Source organism: Entelurus aequoreus, linkage group LG21, assembly GCF_033978785.1.
Source record: "Entelurus aequoreus isolate RoL-2023_Sb linkage group LG21, RoL_Eaeq_v1.1, whole genome shotgun sequence".
NCBI lineage: Eukaryota > Metazoa > Chordata > Actinopteri > Syngnathiformes > Syngnathidae > Entelurus > Entelurus aequoreus.
Window position 1 is genome coordinate 42,225,704 of NC_084751.1, and position 26,099 is coordinate 42,251,802.

A 26,099-nucleotide genomic window follows, 5' to 3' on the forward strand; every position below is an offset into this window, starting at 1 on the left:
TGTGGGTAGCGCTCTTTCAAAGTTTTTTTTCAGCTGTCTAATTTTCGGACTATAAGGCGCACTAAAAATCCTTTCATTTTTTCTAAAATCGACAGTGCGCCTTATAACCCGGTGCGCCTAATGTATGTTTGGGTAGCACTCTTTCAAAGTTTTTTTTTCAGCGGTCAAATTTTCTGACTTTAAGGCGCACTAAAAATCCTTTAATTTTCTCTAAATCTGTGGATCAAGAGTTAATAGTACGGAAATAATAGGCTGTATGTAATATATACCGTATTTTTCGGACTATATGGCGCACTAAAAATCCTTAATTTTTTTCGAAAATCAACAGTGGGCCTTATAACCCGGTGCGCCTAATGTACATTTGGGCAGCGATCTTTCAAGGTTTTTTTTTCAGGTGCATCACAAGTCAATAACATGCAAATAATAAATTTTTCGGACTATAAGGCGCACTTAAAATCCTTTAATTTTCTCTAAAATCAACTGTGCGCCTTATAACCTGCGCCTAATGTACGTTTGGGTAGCGCTCTTTCAAAGTTTTTTTTTTTCAGCGGCCACATTTTCCGTGCATCACGAGTTAAAAGTACGCAAATAATAGGCTGTATGTAATATATACCGTATTTTTAAGACTATAAGGCGCAATTAAAATCCTTTCATTTTCTCTAAAATCGACGGTGCGCCTTATAACCCGGTGCGCCTAATGTACGTTTGGGCAGCGATCTTTCAACGTTTTTTTTTCCCCGGTGCATCACGAGTTAATAGCACGCAAATAATACATTTTTCGGACTATAAGGCGCACTTAAAATCCTTTCATTTTCTCTAAAATCGACAGTGCGCCTTATAACCCGGTGCACCTAATGTACGTTTGAGTAGCGCTCTTTCAACGCTTTTTTTCAGCGGCCAAATTTTCGGTGCATCACGCAAATAATAAGCTATATGTAATCGCTGTTGCCATTTCTAATATAAAGTAGTGTAAAGTTCTTACTTTAATCTCTCAGTAAACTCGCTATGGAAGCGCTAAAAACTACCGGTGTAGTGAGTTTAAATTATTCCCCCAAAGAACTTTAGTTATTAGAGAATTCCGGTCCGACGGGACACATTTCGGGCGTTGTTGTTGCACTAGTGCGCCACGGATAAGGAGATGCTGCTCCGTTATTGACTGAAGTAAAGTCTGAATGTCATTAAAACAGTTAGCGCCATCTTTTGACACTTCTTCCACTCCCGTCCTTGCATGCTACACCGCTACAACAAAGATGACGGGGAGAAGACGCTGTCGAAGGTGAGCCACGTAAATAATAATCTATGCAACATTTTGACCAAAGAACCGCCGTTACATGTTATGTAGACCACAAGGAAATTTCGGAAAATAATCATAATATGACTCCTTTAATGCGCCTTATAATCCGGTGCGCCCTATGGTCCGAAAAATGCGGTGTGTATATATACTTTGACTCTTAAGGGATAGCGATAGTTGAAGGACTGAAAATTGCGTATTTGCTTTACATGTTATGCCATACTTGCCAACCCTCCCGGAATTCAGCGCCTCTCCCGATAACCTCCCGGAAGAAATTTTCTCCCGATAAACTCCCGGAAGAAATTTTCTCCCGATAAACTCCCGGAATTCACCTGGAGCTGGAGGCCACGCCCCCTCCAGCTCAATGCGGACCTGAGTGGGGACAGTGGCGACAGTCTGTTTTCACGTCCGCTTTCCCACGATATAAACAGCGTGCCTGCCCAATGACGTTATAACTGTAGAATGATCGAGGGCAAGTTCTTGGTTTCTTATGTGGGTTCATTGTTAGGCAGTTTCATTAACGTCCTCCCAGCGCGGTAACAACACACGTCACGTTTTCGTCTACCGTAAAGCAGTTCGTCTGCCGTAAACAGCAATGTTGTGACACTCTTAAACAGGACAATACTGCCATCTACTGGATAGCCTCCAGAACACTGAAATTCAAGTATTTTTTTTATTTATATGTATATATATATATATATATATATATATATATATATATATATATATATATATATATATATATATATATATATATATAACTAGAATTCACTGAAAGTCAAGTATTTCATACATATATATATATATATGAAATATATATGAAATACTCGAGTTGGTGAATTCTAGCTGTAAATATACTCCTCCCCCCACGCCGCCAACCACGCCCCCGACCACGCCCCACCTCCCAGAATCGGAGGTCTCAAGGTTGGCAAGTATGTGTTATGCACATTGCGGGAGGGTTTTTTTACGTAAGTAAGTTAAAAAATAACGCTAGCGTAGATCCTCTTCTTAACAGCCACGAAAAGAGGTTGGTAAATGAGATGAAATCTAAAGGTAAAATGTGTAGAAATGCACACAATTGCAGGAAATGTTGATGCAAAATGTTCTTTTGGGGGCTTGCACGGGTCAACGCTCGGCGTCAATAGAAATGTTCCACTGCCTGAAAAGTGTATTTTGGTTTTGTTTGGAGGGGCTGACTCTATGTTAGGATAAATACTTGGATCCTGTACCATCCCCAGACTAAACCTGCTGAGATCAGAGGCGACACAAACTTATTCCAGTTGCAATCACTTCAATGCCCCCGAGAATACAAGAAGCGACTCAAAAGGTGTTTTTTTTTTTTAGGTTCGTTCTAAAAAGGCTCAACTGCACTGAAAAGTGGCCACACTTGAGGAAATTAATATTAATTACTGAATATTCGGGTCCGCTTTCACAGAAGGCCTTGGTTGAGCACATCTGGAGGTTTTTTTCCCCCCAACCCTCCAACAAGTAAACAGCTGTCATGGTGTTAAACAAGAAGTGATGCACCAGCTCCCTCTAGTGGAGGTGACTCGGCACTGCAACGCCATTTTAACATGCTTTTTCTGCATGTGTTTTTGAAAGAAAAGGCACTTTTTCATTTATTTTTTTTAATTCAAACTCCCAAACTGTGCTTTGTGTTGCCAAACAAGAGAAATAGCAATAATTATTCATGACTTATTGGCCTGTGTGATTATAATTCCTAATACAAACTATCCAGGTGACAGTATTGACTGTGTGAGCTCAGTTTACAGTATTTATATGATAAAAAGTGCATATAAAAAAAGGGTCATTTGTAGTTCAAACTTGAAATTTTAAACTTGTTTTTTTTTCTTTCTCTGAAATCATATCTAAAGAGAAAAAAAATGCAATTTGTTCTTGTTGACTGTCATCGGGTGTTTGAAGCCATAAAATGTGGATGATGTTTGAGCTCAGATTTAAAAAAAACAACAACAGAATGATAAAACTTCATGGATGCTTTAGAAAGTAAAGCTATATTTTGTTAATATGTATATGTGTATATATTTCTAAATAAATATATGGGAAAATGTGTTTCTTTGAGTATTTGGAAGGAGGAGTTTTATGGGGTCTTTACACAATTATTAAAAAGGTTTTATGCTTTTCTCAAAAAGTATTAAACGAGAAAGAAAAAAAAGGAACCAACCAGCATAATCCCAGTAGCTCTAAATGTGCAGGAAGCAGCTTTTTTTCAGCAGTTTATGGGACCTCGGAAAATAAATGTGTGTGAAAGAGAGAGAAATAAGATGTTTGCTTAACTTGGCAATTGTTAAAAAATAAAATGTAATCAGGAGAAAAGCTACGCTTGTGACACAATCACTGCTTTTTGTTTTGTTGCATAGACAGTAAAATATTCAAGTAAAAATGTTGAAAAAAGATCTATTTTTGTACAAAAGTAATTCCCTGGCTTATGGATTTGTTTCTTGTTGTTGGAGAATGTCAACAAGGAGTGTTGGCACTTTTTTTTTTGTTAAAAATGTCCATTTTACTTTGCGCCTCTGTCGTGTCTACTTTCTAAGTGGGTGGAATTGTTGGTCATCTGTTCTCTGTGCGTTGTCCTCTGATGTTCTTTGTGGGGCACACTTAAAAAAAAAACGTATTAAAAAAATAACAAACAAAGTGAACATGACTTGTGTGTAATGTTAAAAAAGTGTAATAACTTTATTCAGGAAAAATCATGAGGTGTTTCTTAATTCGGTGAAGGAAGTTGCGCTTTTATTTTGACACGCAGCGGAAACGGGTGGTGTGAGTAAACGACACCAACTTCACTCACTGTGCCAACGGGTAACTGGCAAACACATGAACTAAATTGAAATACATAAATGTGTCAGTAAACTAATGCAAAATTGTATTTAATCACGGAATTATTTATTTAATTAGTTAATCTAATTAATTCACAATGTATGTAATTATTTAAATATATATTCGTTTAGTGTCCTTCATGAATTCATTCGATCTGCCGAACTCACCCGTCAATGTCAGTGGGCGGGGCTACATGAATCTAGTCCAATCAAGTTAAAGTCCCGGGGAACCAATCAGATGTTAGTCCCGCCCACTGCCTTTGACTGTGAATTAATGGAGCTCTGAAAGGACCAAAATTAAGAAAATCTTTACTTAAATGCGTCATTAATTAAAACAAACAAACTAAGAAATATTGTATTCGGTATTTCACTTGTGGAATAATTTAATACTAAATAATTAAATGTATTTTTCCATTAAATAATTAAATGTATTTTTTCATTAAATAAATTACATGTATTTGATTCCATCCATCCATTCATTTTCTACCGCTTGTCCAATTATAACTAATTAATGACACATAAGTGACTATCCAAAATGTATTTAATTATGTCCCGTTTGGCCCTACAGGTTCATAAAATAAGTATTTCAATCATTTAAAAAAATAAGTAATGAAATAAAACTCAGTCCTTTAAAACACTCATAATTAACGGCTATATAAATAAATGTTGATCAATTGGTGAAATCAGTAATTACATGATTAAATAATTATTTAAATCATTAATGAAATGTAGTTTTACATTAGATTACACATTGATGTATTTAAAAAACAATCAATATTAATGACACATTGAAATATTTAGTGATTTATTTATCTGTGTTCCATTTGAACCTCCAAATAGTGGGTGGATAATAAATAAGGCTAATAATTACCATGTGAGTCAACAACCATTTACACCATGTCGCAAGGCATGCTGGGAAGACCAGCGTCAACTCCCGCCAACGTTACTGTATATAAAAATATGAAATATCACCACAATATTAACAATCTGTCTAAGTACAATATCCAATAACGGTCTTCTTGGGTGTGGAGCAGGATCTGTCAAGCACTGTGTTGCCTTTACTGTCTACGTGATGAGGCGTTCAAGTGCACCACGTAACCCCAAGAGCATAAATAAGCTGCCGATGAAACTTATGAGTACCAGCAATTAGAAAAAGGTGAGAAACACTTTTGAATCCAACAAATAACTCACAGCAAAGTAAAAAAGTGACATCTGTGAACTCTTCCTTGGCCAACAAGTCTTCAATAAAAAATGTTTAAGAAATGATTCTACAGTAAACAAAAGGCCAAGAAGGTTCCATTGATACCTTGTTTAATAAAAAAAACAAAACAAGCTTGACATCATTTGGACATGACTACACATTCACAGACATAAACAGGCAAAAGTGACCTTTTATTTTTTTGTACAAGACCATATTTGAACTTCCGGGTGACGATGACGCATGAAGCACTAAAACCAGGTCGTGATGACCCACAATACCGAGGATTGAACGTGTCAGGGTGAAGATCTGAATTGATTTTATTCCGTCCGACACAAAACTGGTCCAAAAAAAAAAAAAAAGAAAGTCATTTTTGTTTTATACAAAATAGAAAACAAGTTCAAAAAAATGATAAAAGTCAGGGGTTTTTTTAGCAATCGCTTTTCCAAAGTTTGATAGTTTTGTCGTTTTCTAGCGCCGCAGAAGCGATGATGTTCTCTGTCGGGTGGCAGGCGGTCGAAATGACCACGTCTGGAATAGGAATTGGAGAAAAACAAACAATAGTTCTTATATTCCAATATGGATTTATAAGCACAAACGTGATGATAATCTGGGCTCTCCTACGACTTCAGGGTCTCTGCAGGTTTAACAAGTCAAATTGATGACTTTTTAATACTTTCTTAAGACCATAATGAATAGAATTTAAGACCGTTTCACATCCGTACGGACGATAAAGTACAAAGATATAAAGGAAAATCAGAATGAATTGTAAGTATATGAATTATTCACTGCTCTTTCACATTGGCAAACAAAATGGTTAAACTAAGTAAATGCTAGGGGTGTAAAGTACACATACATTTCGGTTCGGTACGTACCTCGGTTTAGAGGTCACGGTTCAGTTCATTTTCGGTACAGTAAGAAAACAACAAAATATAAATGTTTTGGTTATTTATTTACCAAATTTGCAAACCCTTCCACCAAAAATATTTTTCTTAGTGGAATATTTGATGTGAAGTAATGGGAACCTTGGATAGGTCAATAATTCATAATAACATTGATTTTGATTCAATATTATGTTTTGAGCAATGACAGTTTGAAAGAAAAAAAAAACAGCTTTGTTTTATTAGTCAACATTGCAACTTTTTCTAAATAACATTTAACCTTTTTTATTTCACTTTTGTTATGTTTTTGCTTATTTTAATAGTATTTTTAGAATGCTGCTGCACGCACAATTTGTTTTGTTTTTAACCCCTTCTTAACCCTGAACGTACATTGAAAATACACGCGACACTAACTCAAAATGCCGGACATTTGAGGCATTTAAGAAACTCCGCCCTGACAGCTCCGCAAAAGAGAACATGTCCGGTGAAAAGAGGACGTATGGTCAGTGTATCGTAGCCCGTTAGCTGCTAGCATGCCGTGTGTTGTGCATTGTTTACACGACATGCGTTACGCTACTTAAAGGCCTACTGAAAGCCACTACTACCGACCACGCAGTCTGATAGTTTATATATCAATGATGAAATCTTAACATTGCAACACATGCCAATACGGCCGGGTTAACTTATAAAGTGACATTTTAAAATTCCCGCCACACTTCCGGTTGAAAAACTCCTTTGGATATGATTTATGCGCGTGACATCACAAAATCCACGGAAGTGGTTGGACCCCATCGGACCCGATATAAAAACCTCTTGTTTTCTTCGACAAAATTCCACAGTATTCTGGACATCTGTGTTGGTGAATCTTTTGCAATTTGTTTAATGAACAATGGAGGCTGCAAAGAAGAACGTTGTAGGTGGGATCGATCGGTGTATTAGCGGCTAAGTACAATACTTACAGCAACACAACAAGGACTACTTACTACGCCTAGCCGATGCTTGCCGCCAAACCCACAGATGAAGTCCTTCGTCGCGGCGTCGATCGCTGGAATGCAGGTGAGCACGGCTGTTGATGGGAAGATGAGGGCTGGCTGGCGTAGGTGGAGCTCTAATGTTTTTATCATAGTTCTGTGAGGTTCGGTTGCTAAGTTGCTAAATTAGCCTTAGCGTCGTTAGCAACAGCATTGTTAAGCCTTACCAGGCTGAGAATTTTTAACCGTGTAGTTACATGTACATGGTTTAATAGTATTGTTGATCTTCTGTCTATCCTTCCAGTCAGGGGTTTATTTATTTTGTTTCTATCTTCATTTGAGAACGATGCTATCACGTTAGCTCAGTAGCTAAGTGTGTCACCGATGTATTGTCGTGGAGATAAAAGTCACTTTAAATGTCCATTTCGCGTGCTCGACTCTCATTTTCAAGAGGATATAGTATCCCAGGTGGTTTAAAATACAAATCCGTGATCCACAATACAAAAAGGAGAGAGTGTGGAATCCAATGAGCCAGCTTGTACCTAAGTTACGGTCAGAGCGAAAAAAGATACGTCCATCACTGCCTCTCCAGTCCTTCACTGTAACGTTCCTCATCTACGAATCTCTCATCCTCGCTCAAATTAATGGGGTAATCGTCGCTTTGTCGCTCCGAATCTCTCTCTCCATTGTAAACAACGGGGAATTGTGAGGAATACTAGCTCCTGTGACATCACGCTACTTCCGGTACAGGCAAGGCTTTTTTTTATCAGCGAGCAAAAGTTGCGAACTTTATCGTCGATGTTCTCTACTAAATCCTTTCAGCAAAAATATGGCAGTATCGCGAAATGATCAAGCACGACACATAGAATGGATCTGCTATTCCCGTTTAAATTTTAAAAAATCATTTCAGTAGGCCTTTAATATGTCCGTGTGGAAACTCGTTCGGTACACCTCCGAACCGAACCGGAACCCCGTACTGAAACGGTTCAATACAAATACACGTACCGTTACACCCCTATGAAACACACAATTAAACATATAAAGTCATGTAGTTTTTTTCACTCTACTGGTACTTTAATTTAAATAGTGGGAGTTAAGACTTTTTAAGACCCTGTGGTTACTTCTACTTTGAATAAACTCCTGTGGGATGCACGGGAGGTGTCATACCTGTGTGGCCCTGCAGTTTCTGCACAATCTCCTTTGTCTGCAGGTTCCAGATGTACACCATGTTGTCCTCAGAGCCCGACACGATCCACTGCAAGAAGGCATTTTTTTTTTTTTTACACAAACAAAAAACACCTATATATGACCTCGCTTTAACTTACCTTCCCACCCGTGACTGAGAAGTTGGCAAATATGCAGTACTTCTCGTTTTTATGGCCCGTGTACGTCTTCAAGCACTGCAGTGTTGGAGAAACGAGGAGGATGATGAGAGAGTTCAAAAGTTGGTAGAGGAAGAATTAAAAATCAGTCTCACCTTTCCCTTGCTGTAGTCCCACAGCTTCAGAGTGCTGAGGAGCAAAAATGCAACAAATGTTAAACTTGAGTACACAATCTGCCAAAAAATTGATTTCTACTGGTGTGTGCCGCCCTCTGCTGGTCATTATGGACAACAGCCTGGCATGACTTTCCCATTAAGTCTGAGGGACTTCACTTTTTGGAATTATTTAGGGCCACAACCACTGGGAGGGCACATGACCACGATTTGGGGTTTTGTCTGGATTTTTTTCTTTCATTTAAAATCTGTCATGTATAAAATAAGACGTCATAAAAGTTAAAGTAACATTTTATTTGTATTTTGCCGTCAAAGATTGAATGAAAAGGTTGTTTGATTGTTCGGTGGCCATGGATGAAGTGCTGGCTGTCCAAAGTCAGGACCCGGGGTGGACCGCTCGCCTGTGCATCGGTTGGGGACATCTCTGCGCTGCTGACGTGTCTCTGCTCGGGATGGTCTCCTGCTGGCCCCACTGTGGACTGGACTCTCACTATTATGTTAGATCCACTATGGACTGGACTTTCACTATTATGTTAGATCCACTATGGACTGGACTCTCACTATTATGTTAGATCCACTATGGACTGGACTCTCACTATTATGTTAGATCCACTATGGACTGGACTTTCACTATTATGTTAGATCCACTATGGACTGGACTCTCACTATTATGTTAGATCCACTGTGGACTGGACTTTCACTATTATGTTAGATCCACTATGGACTGGTCTCTCACTATTATGTTAGATCCACTATGGACTGGACTCTCACTATTATGTTAGATCCACTATGGACTGGACTTTCACTATTATGTTAGATCCACTATGGACTGGTCTCTCACTATTAGGTTAGATCCACTATGGACTGGACTTTCACTATTATGTTAGATCCACTGTGGACTGGACTCTCACTATTATGTTAGATCCACTGTGGACCGGACTCTCACTATTATGTTAGATCCACTATGGACTGGACTTTCACTATTATGTTAGATCCACTATGGACTGGACTCTCACTATTATGTTAGATCCACTATGGACTGGACTCTCACTATTATGTTAGATCCACTATGGACTGGACTCTCACTATTATGTTAGATCCACTGTGGACCGGACTCTCACTATTATGTTAGATCCACTATGGACTGGTCTCTCACTATTAGGTTAGATCCACTATGGACTGATCTCTCACTATTAGGTTAGATCCACTATGGACTGGACTCTCACTATTATGTTAGATCCACTGTGGACCGGACTCTCACTATTATGTTAGATCCACTATGGACTGGACTTTCACTATTATGTTAGATCCACTATGGACTGGACTCTCACTATTATGTTAGATCCACTATGGACTGGACTCTCACACTATTATGTTAGATCCACTATGGACTGGACTCTCACACTATTATGTTAGATCCACTGTGGACTGGACTCTCACAATATTATGCTTGATCCACTATGGACTGGACTCTCACACTATTATGTTAGATCCACTATGGACTGGACTCTCACTATTATGTTAGATCCACTATGGACTGGACTCTCACACTATTATGTTAGATCCACTATGGACTGGACTCTCACTATTATGTTAGATCCACTGTGGACTGGACTCTCACAATATTATGCTTGATCCACTATGGACTGGACTCTCACACTATTATGTTAGATCCACTATTGACTGGACGCTCACTATTATGTTAGATCCACTATGGACTGGACTCTCACTATTATGTTAGATCCACTATGGACTGGACTCTCACACTACTATGTTAGATCCACTATGGACTGGACTCTCACAGTATTATCTTAGATCCACTATGGACTGGACTCTCACTATTATGTTAGATCCACTATGGACTGGTCTCTCTCACTATTATGTTAGATCCACAATGGACTGGACTCTCCCAGTATTATGTTAGATCCATTATGGACTGGACTCTCACTATTATGTTAGATCCACTATGGACTGGACTCTCACTATTATGTTAGATCCACTATGGACTGGACTCTCACACTATTATGTTAGATCCACTATGGACTGGACTCTCACAGTATTATGTTAGATCCACTATGGACTGGACTCTCACTATTATGTTGGATCCACTATGGACTGGACTCTCACTATTATGTTAGATCCACTATGGACTGGACTCTCACTATTATGTTAGATCCACTATGGACTGGACTCTCACAGTATTATGTTAGATCCACTATGGACGCAAGGCCCTAACCACGACCCATCAGGAGCAAGGGTGAAGTGTCTTGCTCAAGGACACAACGGACATGACGAAGTTGGTAGAAGGTTGGGATTGAACCAGGAACCCTCAGGTTGCTGGCACGGCCACTCTACCAACTACGCCACGCCGTCCCCCCAATGATCTCATCTTAATATTTACTTATTAGTTTCTTTTTAAAACGGTAGGGAGTTTTCCAATCTGAAAAACGTAAATACAATTGTTTAATGGAAAAAATAGGAAATCTTATTTTCAGGCCATATCAATCGGCTTGATTCGACACTTTGCTTAAACAAGTGGCCCTTTTAGTCTGCTTAAGATCAGTAACCAACGACGTTGGGAGGCTGCTGAGTCAGCAGTCACACTTCTCAAACTCAGAATGGAAGTCGTTTGGTTACTTACTTGTCGAGCGTCGCAGCCAGGATGTATTTTCCGTTGGGGGAAAACTTGACAAACGACACAGGCGGGTTGTCATCGTCTGCCATATACAAAATACAAGTTAGACTTTTTTTTTTTTGCTCGCCACAATGACAAATTCGCTGCAAATGTCACTAAATTAACCACCGTCTACGATAGTCGACAAAAACTGGGTTTAAAAACTAACAGCTGTAAGCATCCTCATTGATGAACTAACTCCCCAAGATGGAAGCACCTTTATCTAACTCTGCCGTTGGTATGAAGTCCATGTTTTATGCCAGGAGTCACCAACCTTTTTGAAACCAAGAGCTACTTCTTGGGTACTGATTAATGCGAAGGGCTACCAGTTTGATACACACTTAAATAAATTGCCAGAAATAGCCAATTTGCTCCATTTACCTTTAACTCTATGTTATTATTAATAATTAATGATATTTACACTTAATTGAACGGTTTAAAAGAGGAGAAAACACGAAAAAAATGACAATTAAATTTTGAAACATAGTTTATCTTCAATTTCGACTCTTTAAAATTCAAAATTCAACCGAAAAAAAGAAGAGAAAAACTAGCTAATTCGAATCTTTTTGAAAAAATTAAAAAAAGAATTTATGGAACATCATTAGTAATTTTTCCTGATTAAGATTAATTTTAGAATTTTGATGACATGTTTTAAATAGGTTAAAATCCAATCTACAATTTTTTTTAGAATATATAACAAATTGGACCAAGCTATATTTCTAACAAAGACAAATCATTATTTCTTCTAGATTTTTCAGAACAAACATTTTAAAAGAAATTCAAAAGACTTTGAAATAAGATTTAAATTTGATTCTACAGATTTTCTAGATTTGCCAGAATAATTTTTTTGAATTTTAATCATAAGTTTGAAGAAATATTTCACAAATATTCTTCGTCGAAAAAACAGAAGCTAAAATGAAGAATTAAATTAAAATTTATTTATTATTCTTTACAATAAAAAAAATAAATTTACTTGAACATTGATTTAAATTGTCAGGAAAGAACAGGAAGGAATTTAAAAGGTAAAAAGGTATATGTGTTTAAAAATCCTAAAATCATTTTTAAGGTTGTATTTTTTCTCTAAAATTGTCTTTCTGAAAGTTATAAGAAGCAAAGTAAAAAAAAATAATGAATTTATTTAAAGAAGTTAAGACCAAGTCTTTAAAATATTTTCTTGGATTTTCAAATTCTATTTGAGTTTTGTCTCTCTTAGAATTAAAAATGTCGGGCAAAGCGAGACTAGCTTGCTAGTAAATAAATACAATTTAAAAAATAGAGGCAGCTCACTGGTAAGTGCTGCTATTTGAGCTATTTTTAGAACAGGCCAGCGGGCTACTCATCTGGTCCTTACGGGCTACCTGGTGCCCGCGGGCACCGCGTTGGTGACCCCTGCTTTATGCCATACTGCTGTTTACAATGAACTCATTGCCACCATTAATGTTGACTGAGAAGTTTGCGCCTACATGTTATGTCGCTGCTGTGCTGTACGATATACTTTCACCTTTCCACATTCCCACACACCTCAAATCAGCATTTAAGTGAAACAATTAAGCTGTCATATTATTACCACCTGCTTCCATTTAACTCCTCGTCCTCTTTGCTGTGTAGCTACACCCAGACTATAATTAAAGCATTTATGCTGACATCTCCCGATCACTTCAGAAACACTGAAATAATTGTGTACCTATGAGTGTTTTTAAGCACTGCCCAGATGCTGTGTCCCAAATTCGGCTGGTGAAGAAAAAAAAAAAGTTATTAGTTCCGAAGCAAATGTGACAAATGTGCAATAATAATTTACACATTGTGTGCAAAAATCAGGTTGTTACCAAAGTCCGTCGTAGCTGCTGGACACAATCAGTGAGCCGTCTCTGTTGAAGTGGACCTAGAGTAGAAACACATGGTCCAACGCTTATTTCCCACTCTTGGCTCAATATCCAAAGTTGCACAAATTACAACAGGATCACACACAAATAGAGATGTCCGATAATATCGGCATCGGCCGATAAATGCTTTCAGATTATTATTATTATAGAGGTTTATTTGAAATAGGGACAGACACAAAAACATAGACATCTGAAACAGTTATCCGATGCATGCATCACAGTGTTTGTAGCCAAAGCTAATTTACAACACTTGTCCCCAACAACAACAACAACAACACAGATCCAACATCATTAAAATAGGAAAATAAAAAATAGAATGAGTTGATAATAATGATAATAGTAATAATACAGACAAAGGGCAAACTAGATAAAAGCCAATAATAATAATAACACAGACAAAGTGGAGACTAGATAAAAACCAATTAGTAAAAATGAGTAAAAACTAAACATGGGAACACGATTGTTGCTCAACTAGCCATAATTTTGTTTGTTTTTTGAAAGTGACAAGTGCAGGTATACTTTTCAAAGTGTCCGATAAAGAGTTCCATAGTTGTGGTCCTTTTATTGAAAAGGCAAATGTAATATCGAAAATTATCGGTATGGGTTTCAAAAAGTAAAATTAATAACTTTTTAAAACGCCGCTGTGTACACGGACGTAGGGAGAAGTACAGAGCGCCAATAAACCTTAAAGGCACTGCCTTTGCGTGCCGGCCCAATCATATAATATCTACGGCTTTTCACACACACAAGTGAATGCAAGGCATAATTGGTCAACAGCCATACAGGTCACACTGAGGGTGACCGTATAAACAACTTTAACACTGTTACAAATATGCGCCACACTGTGAACCCACACCAAACAAGAATGATTCATAGTTTTGATGCTTTCAGTGACAATCTACAATGTAAATAGAAAATAAAGAAAACGCATTGAATGAGAAGGTATGTCCAAACTTGTGGCCTGTACTGTATGTTCCTTTCTTGGGGACGGCGTGGCGAAGTTGGTAGAGTGGCTGTGCCAGCAATCGGAGTGTTGCTGGTTACTGGGGTTCAATTCCCACCTTCTACCTTCCTAGTCACGTCCGTTGTGTCCTTGGGCAAGACACTTCACCCTTTGCCTCTGATGGCTGCTGGTAGCGCCTTGCATGGCAGCTCCCGCCATCAGTGTGTGAATGTGTGTGTGAATGGGTAAATGTGGAAATACTGTCAAAAGCGCTTTGAGTACCTTGAAGGTAGAAAAGCGCTATACAAGTACAACCCATTTATCATTTATCATTTGTTTACTTTACTTACAGCAGAGACAGGGTCTGAATGGGCTGGCAATGTTTTCAAACACTTCCCGGTCTTTACATCCCATATTCGGACACTCTCATCAAACTAGGAGGAAGAAAAAAATGCATTAACAACAAATAAATACATCAACATGCTTTAAATGACGATTTCTATTGTTTGTAAGCCACAACAAGCTCACCGATCCTGAAACGATCAGATTGGACTGCGGGTTGAAGTTGCAGCAGAAGACGTAGTTGCTATGACCTTTTAGGGTCTTCAGGCATTTTCCCTGCATACATGAAGAAGGAAGGGTATTATGTATTAATATTCTCTCATGCTAGATGGATACACCACACCTTGGATCAAAGTATGTGAGAAACAGAAATAAAGGTGGAGATGTCCAACTGACATTCCTCATTCAGCAGAGTGATATCAAGCGAAGCCACAGCAGTAAAATAAGTGCTTTAGTGTACAAAATATTGTCAAGACAACACTTTCAAACTAATAAAGATCAGTGTGATTCCAAACACTAGATATCTGTACTCTACAGTTATGTGTTAATGTCTGTTGTTGTTTTTGTTTAACCAATACATAGAATACAGGGGTAAGTATGTAAAGTACTGTTTAACGAGGGGTGGGTATCTCTAGCCACTTACAATTCCATTCGCTTTGATTCAATAAGCGATTATCATTGCAGATGCATAACTTTAAGGAGCAGATTCTTTGTAGTACCCTGAATTAAGTTTAAAATTATCCTAGGTCTCGGTCAACCATAATTGAAACATTCCAAAGGAGAGTTACCGTATTTTTCGTACTATAAGTCGCCGTTTTTTTCATAGTTTGGCCGGGGGTGCGACTTATACTCAGGAGCGACTTATGTGTGAAATTATTAACACATTAGCGTAAAATATCAAATAATATTATTGATCTCATTCACGTAAGAGACTAGACGTATAAGATTTCATGGGATTTAGCGATTAGGAGTGACAGATTGTTTGGTAAACGTATAGCATGTTCTATATGTTATAGTTATTTGAATGACTCTTACCATAATATGTTACGTTAACATACCAGGCACGTTCTCAGTTGGTTATTTATGCCTCATATAACGTACACTTATTCAGCCTGTTGTTCACTATTCTTTATTTATTTTAAATTGCCTTTCAAATGTCTATTCTTGGTGTTGGCTTTTATCAAATAAATTTCCCCAAAAAATGCGACTTATACTCCAGTGCGACTTATACATACTTGCCAACCTTGAGACCTCCAATATCGGGAGGTGGGGGGTAGGGGCGGGGGTGGTTGGGGCGGGGGGGGTGGTTATTTACAGCTAGAATTCACCAACTCGAGTATTTCATATATATATATATATATATATATATATATATATATATATATATATATATGTATTTCATATATATATATATATATATATATATATATATATATATATATATATATATATATATATATATATATATATATATATATATGTATGAAATACTTGATTTTCAGTGAATTCTAGCTATATATATATATATATATATATATATATATATATATATATATATATATATATATATATATATATATATATTTATTTACATAGGAAAAAAAAATATATACTTGGTGGCTATTCATTAGATGGCAGTATTGTCCTGTTTAACTTCTCCGTTCATGATGAGTATATCATTTCGGCCACCGTGTTCAATGGAGAAGTCTGTTCTACAAAATTTACAGGCAACATACACCTTCCCCTTCGAACTGTCCTGGATGAACTGAAATTCTTGTTTACATTCGTTTTGAAACTTGCAAGCGTATTTCTTCATCTTGCTCGTCGACGGCGTGGCCATGTCTGTAATTTCCTCGTTCTTCTGCTTCGTCTCCTTGTTGTGTGCGCAGTTGTGCACTCTACTCTCTAAAAGCCCTAGATGTTATGACGTCATTGGGCAGGCAAGCTGTTTATATTGTGGGAAAGCGGACGTGAGAACAGGCTGTCCCCACTCAGTCTCAGGTCCGCATTGAGCTGGAGGGGGCGTGGCCTCCAGCTCCGGCTGAAAACCGGGAGTTTGTCGGGAGAAATCTCTGCCGGGAGGTTGTCGGGAGAGGCGCTGAATACCGGGATTCTCCCGCTAAAAACGGGAGGGTTGGCAAGTACGGACTTATATGTTTTTTTCCTTCTTTATTATGCATTTTCGGCCGGTGCGACTTATACTCCGGACCGACTTATACTCCGGAGCGACTTATACTCCGAAAAATACGTTAACTTCGAAGCATTTTGTGATTGTATCAGTTTCTCTGAATTAAATCAATTATAAACGTTTCACATTTTGGACATTTTTAGAAGATGCGCAATTAAAAAAACATGCATAACAAATAAATTGTTGCCTGTTAAAACTGATGTTCAGATTAATTGAACTGTTCCAACTTCAGCGGTAACACTTGAGCTTCGATTTTTTTTTAAAATACAGAACTAGAAACAGTTTTTTTAAGCACCATTGCCATTTTAAAAAATGCAACTTCTCTACAAGGTTGTTGTTCTTGTTCTTCCAAAGTGTAACTTGCAAGAATGTTTTACCCTTAAAACAGGGGTCTGCGACCTTTACTACAAAAAGAGCTACCGTATTTTTCGGATTATAAATCGCTCCGGAGTATAAATCGCACCGGCCGAAAATGCATAATAAAGAAGGAATAAAACATAAGTCCCACTAGAGTATAAATCGCATTTTTTGGGGATATTTTTCGCCTTTCTCTTACAAGTTTCTCGCTTACTCCAAACTTTCTTTCTGCTGCTCGATTGCCGTTTTCTGCTGCATATTTCACTACTTCCAGCTTGTAACCTGCAGTATATGATTTCCTTTTCGGTGACATTATTGTTCAGCCCTTCTCAGTTTTTATAAATTACCGCCAATGTTGAAATGATCAATTTTCATAGGTACGGAAGTAGTAGCAGGTAGCATCTTTTTTTTTTCACAATGCACTTCGGCCATGACCCGCCCCCGCCTAATTTTTATTGGTTGACGTGTGTGTGTGTGACGATTGTGGATATTTTTTTTTACGTGAATGAGATAAATAATATTAATTTATATTTTACGGTAATGTGTTAATAATTTCACACATAAGTCGCTCCTGAGTATAAGTCGCAACTATGAAAAAAACTGTGATTTATAATCCGAAAAATACGGTAGTTTGCCCCCTCTCCCATTTAGACTTAATCTAAGTGGAATTTTTTTGAAGACTTTTTCGTTTTTGGGATGTATTTGCAAATTAGTTTACCTACCCAATAAGCCAGGGGTGCCCACACTTTTTCTGCAGGCGAGCTACTTTTCAATTGATCAAGTGGAAGGGATCTACATCATTCATGTATATAATTTATATTGATTTATTTATGAAAGAGACGTTTTTTGTTAACAAGTTAAAAGGCGTTTAATGATAATACAAGCATGTTTGGGTTCCCTCCGGGTACTCCGGCTTCCTCCCACCTCCAAAGACATGCACCTGGGGATAGGTTGATTGGCAACACTAAATTGGCCCCAGTGTGTGAATGTGAGTGTGGATGTTGTCTGTCTATCTGTGTTGGCTCTGTGATGAGGTGGCGACTTGAAAATGGATGGATGGATGGATGTTTAACATCCCTTTCTTTCATGAAGACAAGAATATAAGTTGGTGTATTACCTCATTCTGATGACTTGCATTGATTGGAATCAAACAGTAGTGATGATAACGTCCACATTTTCTAATGGAGGAGAAAAAAAAGTCCTCCTTTCCGTCCAATACCACATGAAAGTGGTTGGTTTTTGGCATCTTAATTGTCCAACTTCCATACTTGTTTTATACACTTTACAAGAAGTACATTGGCGGCAAACTCCGTAGCTTCCTGAGACTCTTATTTTGTTAGCGCAGGCAGGATGAAGCAGCACTTTTATTGTGAAGATAGGAACTGTGCAGTCCGTCTTTAGAGTTTTGACGGCAGGTAGAGAGTCTGTTGAAATAAAAAGTGTTTCTCGCCTTCCTGTCGGTCATTTTTTCCTAAAAATGATCTGGCAGCAGCCAGCGTCATCTCACGAGAACCTCGGGTGCCGTGAATGTCAATCAAGTGACGTCTTAGTGAAGATTGATGATCGCTAATTTTTAGGTCTATTTTTTTTAATGCCTGGCTGGCGATCGACTGACACACCGTCCGCCATCGACCGGTAGCTCGCGATCGACGTAATGGGCACCCCTGCAATAAGCCAGTTCAAGACACATTCACGGCCTCACAGACAGTCGGAAATTACAGACGTTTTTAAAAATGCATATTTCTCCAATGCCGGTGTTCTAAAAAAAAGCGACATCAACGAGGCTGAAGAGCCGTATGTAGTAGGGATGTCAGATAACATCGGACTGCCGATATTATCAGCCGATAAATGCTTTAAAAATTTAATATCGGAAATGATCGGTTTCAAAATTATCAGTATCGGTTTCAAAAAGTAAAATTTCTGACTTTTTAAAACGCAGCTGTGTACACGGACGTAGGGAGAAGTACAGAGCGCCAATAAACCTTAAAGGCATTGCCTTTGCGTGCCGGCCCAGTCAAATAATATCTACGGCTTTTCACACACACAAGTGAATGCAAGGCATACTTGGTCAACAGCCATACAGGTCACACTGAGGGTAGCCGTAGAAACAACTTTAACACTGTTACAAATATGCGCCACACTGTGAACCCACACCAAACAAGAATGACAAACACATTTCGGGAGAACATCCGCACCGTAACACAACATAAACGCAACAGAACAAATACCCAGAACCCCTTGCAGCACTAACTCTTCCGGGACGCTACAATATACACCCCCCCCCCCCGCTACCCCCTACCCTCCCACCACCTCAACCCCGCCCACCTCAACCTCCTCCATGTCCCAAATTCCAAGCTGCTGTTTTGAGGCATGTTTAAAAAAATTATGCACTTTGTGACTTCAATAATAAATATGGCAGTGCCATGTTGGCATTTTTTTCCATAACTTGAGTTGATTTATTTTGGAAAACCTCAGTGTTTCCCCACACATTAATTTATTTGTGGCGGCCCGCCACGAAAGAATTACATCCGCCACAAATAAAAAAAATTTAAAAAATTATAATTTTTTGGTTTTGTTTTTGTCCTGTCCATCTTCTCAGGCAAATCATATAGTTGATGTAGATGCCCATATAGGCTGTTCAGATTTACTTTACAAAATAGAAGTGTAGGATACTTCTCTTGTTGCCTTATTTGTATTTGACCACTACTGTTTTCTGTTTATTTGTTACTGACTGTGGCAGGACACCTCTGCCTCTGTTTCACTTTATGTTGCTGGTAAATAATATGGTTGTAGTAGTAGGCTAAAGTTAAATTATTTAGTATGCACTAATTAAAGGGGCAGAGCTTTAAGAGACATTTTAGCTTTTATATTTTATAAAGATATATTTTTTGTAAGAATCACAATTAATAAATATATTTCAGTGAATAACTTATTGATCAAATCTGTATATAAATATGTACATAAAGTGTTGTAATTATATTGTAAAATGGATGGATGGATGGACGTTTAAAACAAAACTGTTATCATTAATTAGTAAGTATACATTTTTTGAGCCTTTTTAGCGAAAATCATATCATTGTAGTAAATTATGCAAATTACTCAATGATGTCATGGTGACCACGGCCATATCCACGCCCCCACCGCCACAGGTATCTTGGCAGTTTATGGGAAACACTGCAAGGTCACACACACGCACACACACACACACACACACACACCAGAAGTTGAGTAATTTACCGAGCTGACGTCCCAGATCTTCAAAGTCTTATCGTCAGACGCAGACACCAGGAGGTTGGAGTCAGACGACCACGCCACGTCAGATATGCCCTGCAGATTTGTAGGAAATTAAAGAAAGAAGCACACTGTACTCACAATAAAACATCTCTGAGTATGAAGCCATGCAGTTCTACACAACTGCAAACACATTTAGAAACAACTCTTATATCGAACCTCATTATGCCAAACTGGATTATCGAATGTCGCCTTTTGTTTTGTTTTTTTAAAAAAATCCACATACGGGGGAAACTAACAATTTTTGTACTGAACAGAAATATCTTGACGTCTCAACTTACAAGTTTGTGTCCGGAAATGGTTTTCTCAAACTTGCCGTCGTATGCTCCCCAGATTTTAATGAGTTTATCAGCAGCTGCGGAGAGAAATTACATGAACATCCATCCAAACAAAATTTAAAAAAAATGGATGGATGAGGAACTTACAGGAGCTGGCGAGCCACTCTCCACTGGGACTGAACTTGACAGAGGACACGGCTTTAGTGTGGCCCGCTAGTGTGAACTTCAGGCTGTAGTTGGGCTTGGCAGGAGCGGACTGGAAGAGGAAGTGCAACAAATGTTAATAAAACAGGCAGTGATTGGATTATTCAATACATAGATGTTAAAATTAAACAACCTCTACTTACATTCACCCCTTCCCCATTACTACTAACATACAATATTACTTCTAAATTGACATTTTATCTTAAATATTACTTAACGAACTGTGTCATAAACAAATGCTTCCATTTTACTAGGGGTGTAACGGTACGTGTATATGTATTGAATCGTTTCAGTACGGGGGTTCCGGTTCGGTTCGGAGGTGTACCGAACGGGTTTCCACACAAACATATTAAGTAGCGTAACGCACGTTGTGTAAACAATGCACACCGAGGCACAACACACGCCATGCTAGCAGCTAACGGGCTACGATAGACTGACCATACGTCCTCTTTTCACCGGACATGTCCTCTTTGCGGAGCTGTCAGGGCGGAGTTTCTTAAATGCCTCAAATGTCCGGCATTTTGAGTTAGGGTTGCGTGTATTTTCAATGTACGTTCAGGGTTAAGAAGGGGTTAAAAACAAAACAAATTGTGCGTGCAGCAGCATTGGTGAGGGAGGGGCAGAGACAGAGACAGAGTTATGTTAAACGTGCATGCGTTGTCAGGCTCTGCTTTTTATCCATAGATTTATCAGATTTTATTTTTTATTATCTATAGCAGGGGTGTCAAAAGTGTGCCCCGGAGGCCATTTGCGGCCCACAGCTAATGTTTTAAAGGCCCACGGCACATTCTAAAAATACTATTAAAATAAACAAAAACATAACAAAAGTGAAATAAAAAAGCTTAAAGGTTAAATGTAATTTAGAAAAAGTTGCAATGTTGACTAATAAAACAAAGCTGTTTTTTTTTCTTTCAAACTATCATTGATCAAAACACAATATTGAATCAAAATCAATGTTATTATGAATTATTGACCTAGCCAAGGTTCCCATTACTTCACATCAAATATTACACTAAGAAAAATATTTTTGGTGGAAGATTTTGCAATTTTGGTAAATAAATAACCCAAAATTTTATATTTTGTTGTTTTCTTACTGTACCGAAAATGAACCGAACCGTGACCTCTAAACCGAGGTACATACCGAACCGAAATTTCTGTGTACCGTTACACCCCTAATATTAAGACTTCCTTTGAAAAGGAGTAGGATGAAGCAGAGTTTATTTAATCCTACCCCTTTTCTTTTTACATAACAGTTGCTAAAACTTTTGTTCACTTCCTGTTCTCAATTTATTCACAATATACTCCATAAGTAATCACAATAAGAATAAATAAATAATACTCTGTGAAATAAGTTACATTTCATATGGTGAGATGAGTAAGATTATTTTGACAATGAATGGATGGATGAAATAAATTCAGAATGTTTATCATGGTTCTTCTTCTTTGTACTTTGTAAACACTTTAAGTTTGAAGAGTTTCTTGAAGTGGATCATATTAGTACATTGTTTGATTGCTTTGCTTAATCCATTCCATAATGTAATTCCACATACTGATATACTGAAGGTCTTAAGTGTTGTACGTGCATACAAATGTTTTAATGTACATTTTTCTGTAAGATAATATTTCTCCTCTTTTTTTGAGAAGAATTGTTGTATATTCTTGGGTAGCAGATTATAGTCTGCTTTGTGTATAATTTTAGATGTTTGCAAATTCACTATGTCGTGGAATTTCAGTAAATAAAGGGTTTGTATGTTCTCTATATCCAACATTATGTATTATTCTAACTGGTCTTTTTTGTAACACGGTTAATGAATGAAGTGTACTTTTGTAGTTATTTCCCCATATTTCTACACAATAACTCAGATATGGTAACACTAGCGAGCAGTAGAGATTATGAAGTGATTGTTGGTCTAGAACATGTTCTGCTTTATTCATTATTGACGTGTTTCTTGCTACTTTATGTTGTATATTTTTTTACATGAGATTTCCAGGCTGCGGACTATGAATAACAGTTCCGAAAAAGCACATACCGTATTTTTCGGAGTATAAGTCGCTCCGGAGTATAAGTCGCACCGGTCGAAAATGCATACCGTATTTTCCGCACCATAAGCCGCACCTAAAAACCACAATTTTTCTCAAAAGCTGACAGTGCGGTTAATAACCCGGTGCGCCTTATATATGGATTAATATTAATATTTATTTTCATAAAGTTTAGGTCTCGCAACTACGGTAAACAGCCGCCATCTTTTTTCCCCGTAGAAGAGGAAGCGCTTCTTCTTCTACGGTAAGCAACAGCCCCATAGAAGAGGAAGCGCTTCTTCTTCTACTGTAAGCAACCGCACCCGCCCCCGTAGAAGAAGAAGCGCGCGGATATTACGTTTCATTTCATCTGTGTGTTTCTGTAAAGACCACAAAATGTCTCCTACTAAGAGACACGCGTACAAGGTTCCACTGACTTTTGATATTCATGTGAACCGCACTGTGGATACAACGGGAGCACGTACGGTGAATATTCGCACCACAGGGAATGAGAAGTCGTCCTACTGTGGTTCTAGCTTGCCATGCTAACGGCCAGAAACTTCCACCCACGGTGATATTCAAAAGGAAGACCTTGCCAAAAGAGAACTTTCCAGCCGGCGTCATCATAAAAGCTAACTCGAAGGGATGGATGGATGAAGAAAAAATGAGCGAAGACACCGTGTGACTTTTTTCACGCAGCTCCGTCCCTGTTGATCTATGACATCACAGATGGTGTCAAAAAACAAGTGAAGCACACCGAAGAAGAATAATTCGATGGATTTGTGGATGAGTAATAACTTCAGAAAGTGAGCTTTAAATGTTTATTTTGTGTGTTGTGTGACACTAACGTTCCAGCAACGTTGAGTTATTGATGTTGCTATTTCTCTGCACTATTTTGAGTGTTACTATTTTTGTGATTGCACATTTGCACATTACATTTTGGGAGTGAACAGAGTTGTTAGAACGCTGGTTTGTGATATATTATTAAAGTTCGACTGACCTATCTGACTGTTTTGTTGACATTCCCTTTAGCGTAGCGTAGGTGCGGCTAATAGCACGGGGCGGCTAATAGGTAAACAAAGTTTTGAAATCTGCCGTTCATTGAACGTGCGGCTTACAACACGGGGCGGCTTATGGTGCGGAAAATACGGTAATAAAGAAAGTAAAAAACATATATAAGTCGCACTGGAGTATAAGTCGCATTTTTTGGGGAAATGTATTTGATAAAAGCCAACACCAAGAATAGACATTTGAAAGGCAATTTAAAATAAATAAAGAATAGTGAACAACAGGCTGAATAAGTGTACGTTATATGAGGCATAAATAACCATCTGAGAAGGTGCCTGGTATGTTAACGTAACATATTATGGTAAGAGTCATTCAAATAACTATAACATATAGAACATACTATACGTTTACCAAACAATCTGTCACTGCTAATCACTAAATCCCATGAAATCTTATACGTCTAGTCTCTTAATGTGAATGAGATAAATAATATTATTTGATATTTTACGGCAATGTGTTAATTTCACACATAAGTCGCACCCCCAGCCAAACTATGAAAAAAACTGCGACTCATAGTCCAAAAAATACAGTATTTATATACATTTTTAAAAAGGCAGTCTACAGTTTACGAGTATGGCCAACCTTGCTCTGACTGGCGGATGCTGACGACGCCACTGGAGGTTTCGTGTCCGTCTCTGGTTTCTTGTCTTCTGTTGCCATGGCGATGAAGTGAGCATCAACTGGACACTGCCAACAAGTGTTCAATAGTTAATACAATTCATTGAAATCAATGTTTTGGCATGTCTCTAAATTCTTGCAAAACTGACGCTGATGGTCGACCACTTGGAAATTGGACAATCACAGTACAATATGAAAAAGTACTAATCAAATTGAAAAAAATGTACACAAAAAAAAACGTTGCCACCAAACCAGATGGCCAAGATCTTCAGCGCTCACTGGATCGGTTCGCAGCCGAGTGTGAAGCGACTGGGATGGGGAATCGGCACCTTCAAGTCCGAGTCCATGGTTCTCGCTGGGGAGGAGATCTTGCCCCGAGTGGAGGAGTTCAAATACCTCGGAGTCTTGTTGACGGGTGAGGGAAGAGTGGATCGTGAGATCGACAGGCGGATCGGTGCGGCGTCTTCAGTAATGCGGACGCCGTATCGATCCGTTGTGGTGAAGAAGGAGCTGAGCCGGAAGGCAAAGCTCTCAATTTACCGGTCGATCTACGTTCCCATCACTCACCTACGGTCATGAGCTTTGGGTTATGACCGAAAAGGACAAGATCACGGGTACATGCGGCCGAAATGAGCTTCCTCCGCCCTTAAGAGATAGGGTGAGAAGCTCTGCCATCCGGGAGGAGCTCAAAGTAAAGCCGCTGCCATCCGGGAGGAGCTCAAAGTAAAGCCGCTGCCGGAGCCAGATGAGGTGGTTCGGGCATCTGGTCAGGATGCCACCCGAACGCCTCCCTAGGGAGGTGTTTCGGGCACGTCCGACCGGTAGGAGGCCACGGGAGAAGACCCAGGACACGTTGGGAAGACCATCTCTCCCGGCTGGAACTGGGAACGCCTCGGGATCCCCCGGGAGGATTTGGACGGAGTGGCCGGGGAAAGGGAAGTCTGTGCTTCCCTACTTAGGCTGCTGCCCCCGCGACCCGACCTCGGATAAGCTGTGTAATGACGTTTAGCCTGTCTTACGTTAGCTAACGAGCTAGCACCACCCAAAGCTCAAGCTGGCTATATAATTCCCAGTATTTGGTCAGTAAAAATGCGGAATATACATCTTAAAGGCTATTAAGTGACATCAAAGGTGTGTTGATGTTAACGGTGTTGACAAAATTGCGTTGGCAGCGACAGGGCGGCCTTCCATTCACACAATGAGGTGTCGCTCACAAGTCGATACTCACGGGAGATTCAATTGAGTTTCGAAGCGTTCTCGTTGCTCCTCATAAATACCGTTGAAAGCCGTTCATTTGTGATTTAGTCGGCGGGTTACGGAGGCTTGCTCTTTAGTACTTGCTGTGAAGGTCTGCGAGGAAAAGCGGGGAATGTGGCGCAGTGACGTCCAACGCGCATGCGCGATTTCCACATTCGGTACGGAAAGAGAGGAGGGATAAAAAAAAAAGCGAGACTTGTTTTTTGTCTGCTAAAAAGTAGTCTTACACTAATAAAAAAATTTAAAATTATAAACACACGCAGTTAGTGTAACCGAGAATCCAGTGAGAAGGTGTGTAGGCGCA

General features: G+C 38.7%; 1 protein-coding gene across 1 annotated transcript; it reads right to left on the reverse strand.

Moving 5' to 3' along the window:
• Nucleotides 1-5,501: 5,501 nt before the first annotated feature.
• wdr5 (WD repeat domain 5) lies at nucleotides 5,502-26,099 on the reverse strand. Its single transcript, XM_062031681.1, has 14 exons — nucleotides 25,767-26,099; nucleotides 24,503-24,607; nucleotides 20,777-20,885; nucleotides 20,633-20,706; nucleotides 20,298-20,387; nucleotides 14,702-14,791; nucleotides 14,524-14,607; nucleotides 13,174-13,229; nucleotides 13,032-13,078; nucleotides 11,315-11,390; nucleotides 8,656-8,689; nucleotides 8,504-8,578; nucleotides 8,346-8,433; nucleotides 5,502-5,857 (listed from the first exon to the last, which is right to left on the reverse strand). Exons 2-14 carry the CDS (start codon nucleotides 24,578-24,580, stop codon nucleotides 5,757-5,759), a joined length of 1,002 nt encoding a protein of 333 aa, XP_061887665.1. The 5' UTR covers nucleotides 24,581-24,607; nucleotides 25,767-26,099; the 3' UTR covers nucleotides 5,502-5,756.